At 41.0% G+C, this 9,515-nt stretch overlaps 1 protein-coding gene across 1 annotated transcript; it reads right to left on the bottom strand.

The window, feature by feature from the left end:
- Positions 1-4,490: 4,490 nt before the first annotated feature.
- LOC148862564 (uncharacterized) lies at positions 4,491-8,641 on the bottom strand. The gene is made up of 2 exons (XM_088978109.1): positions 7,262-8,641; positions 4,491-6,130 (listed from the first exon to the last, which is right to left on the bottom strand). The coding sequence occupies exons 1-2, from the start codon at positions 7,967-7,969 to the stop codon at positions 4,820-4,822; spliced, it is 2,019 nt and encodes a 672-aa protein (XP_088834235.1). The 5' UTR covers positions 7,970-8,641; the 3' UTR covers positions 4,491-4,819.
- Positions 8,642-9,515: the final 874 nt, after the last annotated feature.

Genomic DNA, 9,515 nt, shown 5'->3' on the forward strand with positions numbered 1-9,515 from the left:
CTTTCTCAACCACAATTAATTTCACTCAATTTTTTTTATTCTTTTGGACCGTGTCTGGTTTTATAGAAAATAAGAGGAAAACAGAAAATTGAACTGATGCAATCTTTCTTACTTTAAAAACAAAATCTATATCCAGTATGATAAAAAGTCTGCATTGGCCCAGCCCAGTCTGGACGAGCATCTGGACCGGAACTTGGGGCGCCGGGGGGGTTCTAAACACTTTCCAGTTTCCACACTCTCCCTCTAGCTGGCCCAAATTCCAGCCATGCTAGCCCAATTCATTCATAATCTTAATTTGAGTAACCCCGGAGTTCTTAAGAGTTCTATCCTTGTCTCTGAGATGTCAGCATTGGCTACCTAATCTTAATTTGAATTAGCAGAAGACGATGGATTTCACCACAGAGGGCGCCCCATAAAGCACATCTCAGCGTGCATTAGGAACATCTCCCGCACTAGTCATTGGGAGATGTTCTCAATACACGGTTGGAAAGTGTTGTGGGGCGCAGATGTAAATTCAAGGCGATGGCTGCGTAGCAGGGTGTGAAAGTGAAACCAATGGGCAATGGTGATGCCCCATTCCCGGCTATAAATGTTGAAGTGAGAGATTGAATGGGTGTGGGTTTTATGCTGAGTGGCATGGCCGCATGGGGCATTATTCCATACCCTGCTACACAGCCATTGCCTTCAGTTAATCACATCTCTCATAATCTAACGTTTATGTTAGGAGGTGTTTTGTTCCATTGTGTTTTATCAAATGATGGCATTCCATTTCTTTTTTTTTTTTCTTCTTTTTTTGCAATTTTTGAGAAAACGCTTATGCATGTGGTTGTTTGGTTCCATCATGGAGCCACGCTAACCACCATACAGGAAAACACTGAGAAAGGACAAAAGGTTAAAATACAAAAATCTCCCCTAAATTTTTTCACGATCATAAAGATCTCCCCTATAGTTTCATTTTAACAAAAACCTCCCTTAAACTTAAAAAAAATCAATCATGGTTTTTAAAACTGAACTGGTGACCAAACCGGTCAGGGGTCCAACCGTTCGATCCGAACAATCGTTCCATTCTGACAAAAAAAATTGAAAAATGATCAAAATCATTTAAACGCCGGTTCAATGGTTTATTGACCAAAATCAACGGTTTTAGAAAAACAAAATCGGTTAGGTGACTAATTCTCGGTTTTTCTGGTCCGACCGTCCGACCCGATCCAGTTTTAAAAACCATTAAATCAACAAAAACCTCCATTCCGTCACTTTCACGAACAGAAAGCCGTTAATATTACGAAATTGCCCCTGACTAATTGTCAGTGTAAACAACGCCCTTTTGACAACCTACGGTGCTATATTATCTCGCAATACATATTATGAAAGCTCTGTTCCTGCCTCTATATATCCGTTTGATTAAAATGCGGCACAACCTTTACCCTCTTTTCTCTCCTTTTTATCTTTCTCTCTCTCCCAAAGGCATTTGCCTGCGTCTACATGGTTTTGCAACTGAAAACTCCTCTCAAAGGCGTCTTTGAGAAAAGAGGAGAAGAGAGGAGAAGTCGTCTGCATCTGTATGGTTCAACACAAATAATAGAATCAAAGCAGGAAATAATGCAAAAGAGGAGCGGAGAAGGCGTCTTTGGCTACCCATAGCGAGACAGATAGTGCAGTGTTGTAGCAATTCTAAAATGTGTATACAATTGTAAATTTCAGCATAAGTGTTCAAAATGACCGTCTGTTGTAGCAATTCTAAGAGATGGGAGATTGTTGCCAAGCCTACTGTTGCAGAGGGATGCTTCATCATTCATTAATGTTTCTTCACCCAGCCAAAACTCAGTGATTTCCATCTGGTTCAACGTCAACAAGCCGATTTTGTGCATCCATCATCTAGATACACAAAATTCTCTCTCTCCGGTTGAATGAAGTAACATTGCATTGCAGACACCATTTGTCATGTAAGGACAAAACAAATGATTTCAGCCATTTCACCCTTTCCCTTTCTTTCTAACAATCCATCCCAACTAATGACATCACTTTGCTTCTTTCGATCACTCGTTCAACCCTTCTCTCTCTAAAAGTTCTGCCCTATCACGTACCATGACAGAGACCCAATATTGAGCAAATACAGTAATATGTATTTTCAGTTTCCTATAATGTGTTTATTATAGCCATGGACCCTTTAATAGTGATTAGACTCTTCTTACGATTGACAACATACGTATGAGGTTGAGCAGCCGGAAAACAAAAATAGAAAAGCTAAAGGTAACTTGTTCAAGGGTCAAGGAGAAAATTATGGAACGGAGTTCAGTTTTAATTTCCATGAGAAATAAGACTGCATATCTGCATGTAGCATTTGGAGACTAACACCGAAAACAATACCCAAGAAAATATGTTTAGTTATAGTTGAGTTTTCTAGCTCATCTGGTTTTCAAGTAAGCTCATGTCACAACAACCCAAAATTAATATTTCAACCATCAAAGATAAGATAATGAATTCGAATTCATCTTGATTATAGACTTGTATTTAGGTGTTTAAAATAAGAGAAAACCAGCGGGAATGCCCATGGTGTTGTAGGAATGGATATACCATGACACTTAACTGAGATGGGAGAAACTTCAAAGTTCAAACTTGTAAATTTTGAGAAATCTCAACTTAGTTTGGAGTTTGAACTAAAGCGATTGTGGGAGCTTTCTGTTAAATACAAAACACATAATACAACAACGCCATCTATGATTTTAAAACCTTGGTAGAACAGGGTCGACTGCTGGTTGTTTTCATACTCGGCTGGTAGTTAGGGAATAGAGAGATGGAAAAGACTAGAAAAACCGGCCTTTTCCTTTTCCTTTTTTATTTGGTTCTCTTTCATTGAATCACAGGGAAAGAGATGTTTTTTCCCTTCCTCACCATAGAAGAGAGCGATGAACCCAGACTCTTTGTAACCTAGAGGAGAGAGGGCCCAGACTATCAAGTCTTCGTGGTGTGAATGGAGAGATAAAAGACTGGAAGTGCAAATGCGTGGGGCACGTTTATCGAAAGGAGGTTTTGTCGAGTTAAAACGGGGTTACTTCAGCAATATTTTATGTAAAATCATTCATAAAAGGGTAGTCGAATGGGCACACTAAATCAGCATTTGATAGATTATCCAACTCCGAGCAATCTTAGTTATTGGTGGGGGTTTCGGTTCCGTCCATTAGCTGGTATTTGTTTAGTCATTCAGATAGTGACTGGCGTTTTTTTAGCTATGCATTACACACCTCATGTGGATCTAGCTTTCAACAGCTTAGAACACGTTATGAGAGATGTTGAAGGGGGCTGGTTGCTGCGTTATATGCGTGCTAATGGGGCAAGTACGTTTCTCATTGTGGTTCATCTTCATAGAAAAAATTGGTGGATCAGTTTAACGTTCTGTCTAAGAAAATGGCCAAAGGAAAGTTTTTATTGAGTTTCTCAAAAGTTTAGGAGAGGTATTTATTAAAATGAAACTATAACTGATGTTTTTATGATTGACAGAAGCTTTAGGGGAGGTTTTGTATTTTACCCAAGATAAAAAATATTAAAAAAAAATGGTGTTTTCTGAGAAAACAGTTAACCAAATAGCATATGTCAATGCGTTTTTTTTTTGCCATTTTCTCATTATCTGATCCTGACGTAGCTCCAACATGGTGCTGTTTTCTCAGAAAACAACAATAAAACCAAGCACCACCTTAATATTATTCACCTAGGGTGCAACTTAGGCAAATCCAAGATCCAACCCAAGTCCAGACGGACCCAGTCTGCAATTTTTGCACAGGCTGGGCTTGGACTTTTCGCTCAAAACCTTGGGCTTTTCTATTTTCAAGCTGGGCTGCCTACCTTAGGTAGCATGAATCCAACCTGAGCTCAACGCCTATACACATGCATAAATACATGCATACTTGTATAAAAAATATACAAAATTCCTATTTAAAGGTTTAAATTAGTGATACTAAATAGCATTATGTAACGCTTTAGTATATTGGACTTAACAGGCCACTTGTACCCAATTGGACTTACCTTGGGCACTGCAGACTCAGGCCCAATATTTAGGGTTGAGCCCAGGTTGACCTTAAACAGTTAAACTCGACTGAGGCCTCCCGACTTGCACGAATTCACATCAGCCCCCCCCCCCCCCCCCCCCCCCAGCACATTCCAGCCGTGTATTGGGAACATCTCCCAATAATGCCTCATTATTTTCTTGTATTATCATAAGGAGATATCATCCCTAATACACGGCTGGGATGTGCTGTGGGGCATTGTGGGGGCTGATTTGAACTCGACTTGCACCCCGGGCCCAGGCGGCCCGGCCCGTGTTCACGGTAGTAACCATGATTGCAATGTGGGTTAAACAGGCTCTAAACCCGAATCCATCCCACGCTTGCCTGGAACAGGGCAGGGCCCACCCAAACCCAACTCAAATTCATCAGATGAAGGCCAGGCTAGTGATCAATTTTAGGTCTCAATATGATGTTGGGCAATATAATAGATGATGAAACATATATAGAGTGCTTCCTTGTTATTACAAATGGCAGATTAGGCATTTGGCTGTTCGTAAGTACAGAATAACCTCCATAAATAAAAGGTAAAAGGATTTTGTTCAGACTTGACGACTAACAATAACTAGAGAAGCTTCACATACTTGCCATACCACAACATATCCCTTGGACATGTCTGTTGAACCAGAGTAGTTATTTAAGAGAAGAAATTAACCTACTCATTTTATACAAGCACACAAGTTACCTTAAAATCCAAGTACTGATAACAACTTAGACTTTTGCCTATCTTTAGCGCAGAAGTGGGTACAAGTTTCATCTCATCAAGCAACTGATAGCACTGAAGGTTTGTGAGCCTGGCTTGACCTCAGGCCGCTACAAGGATTTTCCACTGCCAAACCATGTGCACCAAAACAGAAATAGTGGTTCATCTTCTTATTAGCTGATGTTTGCTTTTGGTTCACGTTCAGTGCTTCATTGTCAAAGGATTGGTTTGAGCAAGAGGGATCTGCACTTGCACTCCTAGAATGAGTGCCCCTTTTCCTATCCAATGAAGTAGGTGAAGACATTGATGATACTGAGAACGAACTCGAAGGTGATCGATCTGATCTGATTAAATGTGGCATGGCTTGAATGACACCATGCATTAGCCCTGCTGCAAACTTCTTCTTGGTAGATGGACTAGGAAGGTTACTTCTAACAGATAGAGTCCTCTTGTTGTTTGAAGGTGAAGATGGTTTTGAGAATCGCTGCCTGAGTGGAGTTGGAGTTTCCTCCAAACTGCCCCATTTTTTGTAGGATTCGTTCGAGTCATCACCTCCCAGTTTATTGATCTCTTCGGGTTTCTTCTCTTTCCGGCCACGCCACCGGAGTAGAATCTTGAGACGGTTCTTTGCATAATTTACTGAGCCTAGCTTTTTACTATCTAAAGAGCTACGATTTGCATCAGCTGAATCAAGGTCACTTGAGCATGCCCCACTGATCTGATCACCAGCACCATCCAATGCATTCCCAATACCTGTGTACAAGAATATCTCTGCATCTGTGATTCTAAAAGAAGTTCCAGGACTGCTTCCAATACCTTGCATTTTTAGGTGAGAAACAATGGCACTTCTCGCCATACAATCTTGACAATTGGAGATCCCACCAGCTGAAATCAACTGCCTGATTAATATTTCTGATGAAGCAGATCGTGGCCTCTGGCTGAGTAGATCCAGTGGGGTCATACCATCTACGTCGCGGATGTTTAGATTAATCCATGGTGCTGTCATTAGTAGTTCTACAAGATTAGAGTGGATATTCCCAAGAACAGCCATATGAAGAGATGTTCTTCCATCATTGTTTCTGATGTTGATGACATCTTGCATGTTTACAATCTTTCCACAAATTAATTCCTTCATTAGATTAATCTGTCGATCCAATCTTCGGAAACCAGGGGTTCTGAAACCAGCTACAGCCATATGGAGGAAAGTATCTCCCCCATTGTTTGTTAAAGAAATGGAAGAAGGGGATGCAATAATTAGAGCCTCTACCACAGGCAAGTGACCCCTGTAAGCAGCCACATGCAATGCTGTATTCCCTTGATTGTCTGTGGAGGTAATCATATCGAAAGATGCCACTAGATCCTTCACTACCTGCACTCGAGGAATAAAAAACAGTTCACTAACAACAGAAATGATTATAAAAAACCATGTTGAACAAAAAACATGAATTGTGATCATTAAAATAGCGCCTTAAATCAGTAAGCAATGAAATTCCTATAAATCAGCACATTTGGATTTGTCCCTACAAAGAAGCATCTTTTATCTTGGCACCATACTGTCATGTGACCTGCATGTTTCAACTCTGTTTTTCTGTGTTTTTCTTCCTTTCTTCCTCTTAGATACTAATGCTTGAATTTATTAAGTTACAGAGAAAATCATCTATCAACTAAAAACATGTTACTGGGAATGATTTAACAGGGAAAACAGCTCTCAGAAGTCTTGTTCCAAGGCTGATGGCTGTGTGTCTCAAAATGCCTTCAAAATGAGAATATATCATGAAATTGGTCCAAAATGTTCACCAATGCCAATTACAATTCTTACTTAATACAAAATCCTGTCCCTTTGTAAATAAACAGCCTCAGGCATGTGGTACAATACATGCATGGCAAAGCCCAATGAATCAGAAAGAGTTTCCTTTATGGCTGTATCATATTTTGCTGAATGCTTGCCAAGATCAAGCCCTGATTTCCATCTATTACAAGATCGTGAAGAAATCAATCAGCCCATTATCTGGAAAGCTCTCATTTCTCATCACTTAAATGAGCACAATAACATTGTTGCTAGCATGAATTCCAAAGTATTTCCCTAATATGGATGAACCATCATTCTGATACAATAGCACAACAGGAAAAACAATTATGATGATGCAGCGGGTGCCTTTTACAAATTCAAGATTTGTAAAACAGTTTAAGTGCTTCAATAGTTTAAATTCAGTCAACGACTAAGCTATGATCACTGTAGTTTCACATGCAGAATTGCAGATAATATAGACAAGATATCCAAAATAAAAGGTCATGATCTACAGATCCATTGCTGTAAAAAAATGTTACAGTAGCACATGAATAACAACCCAGAATCTTATTTCTTACAAACATCAAATAAGGGTTCCTTAATTGAGCTGACATTTACAGATTTTATGGATTATGGATTGCTTAACCATAACACTCAAAAAGGAAAATAAGTTCAATACTTCCCAGATGGACATTAGAGTAGAAGCCTCACCTCAACCTGTCCCCTGCCAGCTGCTGCATGCAAGACAGTAGAGCCCCGAACATCCCTGTAAGCCAAGATATCAATGCAGCCCGCGAGAAGCTCCCTCAGAATATCCAAATTCCCTCCTCTGGCCGCAGCATGAACAGCCCTGTTCACCATTTCTGATCTAAAAACTGGAGACGGCTCAGCTGTTTGCTCTTCCGAAGCTCCACCATTGCTCATCAGAGACCTAGGTGAGACTGAGAAATCAAACAGGAGCCTGAAAACCTCAGAATTCTTGCTCCTAGCAGCAGCATAAAATATATCGGTGACGCCATATTCTCCTTCCCCGAAAACAAGGAGAGGATCTCTCTTGAGCAGTTCCTGAACAAAAACCACATCCCCGGCCGAAGAAGCGGTGTATAAAAGCCATCCACCGTAGCCAGCTCGTATGAGAGAGTTGGTACCCCTTTTATTTTCACATTCAAGGAAAAGCTTCCAGGCAACTTGAGAACGGCATTTGGCGACGTCTTTGAACTGAGCCTCGTCGTCCCATACAGTCTCAAGCCGACGAATTCGCCTGAGGGAGGTGAGCTTGATGAGAAGGTTGGTGTCAAGGTGCAGGAGCTCCCTGACAAGGTCGTAGTGGCCATTGGCAGCAGCCCAGTCTATAGGTGATGCGTACCACCACTGGTCTCCGGTGCTCTCCCAGCGAAGAGGAAAGTAGGACGGAGGCATTTTGAGAAGAAAAAAAAAAATCGAGCTTTTGGTTCAGTGGAGGAAATTACAGGGGAAATACGGGCTTAAAAGAAGAAAATACAGAAAACCCAAAATTCAATAATGCAACTACAGAGACGAAAATAAATACGGTAAGCGTAAAGCAAGTGCGGGTATAAGCAGACAAAGTAATGCTTTAGAAGCGAAAAAGGGAAGGTTGAGCTGTTGAAGGAACCAACACCCAAATACAACAGAGTTCAGCTAAAGAGAAAACGGAGAAGAAACACAGAACCACTTAACCAAACAAAGAAATCCAGTAAAAAAATCTCTTCAACCTGCAAGGAAACCAGTTAGAACTTAGAACTCAATGAAAGCAAATGAAGAGGAAACAGATACCAACATGGGCAAATCAAGAACAGGTCAAGAACGCAAAGGAACACCACACTCGCCGGAAAAACAGAGGCATAGAAGGAGCAAGAGCAAACAGCGAAGCAATATCTGCCATTATTACTGCAAGGGAGCAAAACCCAGAGAACAGGTGTAAGTGTGTAACCCCTTTATAAGAGGAGGTTAGAACCTAGGAGTGGAGTGAAAGATTAAAGCTTGAAAGCCTAACTTTAACTGTACTCAAAAGACTGAATAAGCCAATGAGTTGGAGACTTGGGGCGCCTTATGGATTATGGTAGAGGGTAGAGGAAAAAAAATACTGAAACGTGGAATTATAAACCAAAAATATTAGTAAAATAGAAAAAGAAAAAGGTGAGATTCCCTTTGGTCCGTGAGAGTGCAGGAGAGAGACGTATCTGGGTGGTATGCCTGTGCATGATGTGCGGGCAGAGTGATAGATGTTTTAAGAATTGCGGGTTGGGTGTCGGAGTAATTATGGAGGTGGCGAGCACAAGTACATTCTCTTGGATTTTTTATCGAACACTTGTTGCCTCCGAGTCCAAGGTTGGCTTCTAGCGTTCAGATACTTTTCTTACGGGTTGTTCGGACTCATCGTTTGGGAGGACTCTTTTGTTCACAGTTTTATTACAGCCTAGACCTAGACCCTCCCCTTCAACGGCCCGGGCAGCCTATTTTCACTCTGGGAAACCTACACACAATGCGGGCCTGAACCGGGCCATGCAAGTCTTTGGCCTAGCCAGTCCAGACCGGCCCAGAATTGCATTAAATTTCTAGCCAGCCAAATTGATATCATAAACATGGTAATTAATCAGGACGTATTTATCAATTTACAGTCAAAACGCTTCTGATATTATGTCTTTTTGCTTTTAGCAGCATAAATTATTCCTAAAAGTGTTTTACCAAATTGGAGGTGTAAAGTGGGCCGCCCGGCATCGTGGGTGGCCTGTGCAAAGTGTGGGCCGTACCATGCTGGCCCGTGGGTCATTACGGGTTGTATCGTCTTTTCTGTTGAAAAATTTAGGGGTCGATTCGGCATGGTCCATGACCCAGGCCCGTGTCGTGCTGTGGGTCGAGCCTTAAACCAGATTGGGTCATATATCGGGCCAAAGTTATTTATTTAAAAAATTGATAAAAATTTTAAAGTTTTAATTTCATATGA

Source organism: Nelumbo lutea, chromosome 3, assembly GCF_056320005.1.
Source record: "Nelumbo lutea isolate HS-2025 chromosome 3, American lotus-T2T, whole genome shotgun sequence".
NCBI classification, from domain to species: domain Eukaryota; kingdom Viridiplantae; phylum Streptophyta; class Magnoliopsida; order Proteales; family Nelumbonaceae; genus Nelumbo; species Nelumbo lutea.

Bases quoted from the DNA above. Each gene is read 5' to 3' on its own strand.
- LOC148862564 (XM_088978109.1), bottom strand. From the start codon at position 7,969: ATGCCTCCGTCCTACTTTCCTCTTCGCTGGGAGAGCACCGGAGACCAG. The intron at 6,131-7,261 runs GTGAGGCTTCTA...CCTCGAGTGCAG, and splicing joins CTGGCAGGGGACAGGTTGAG to GTAGTGAAGGATCTAGTGGC.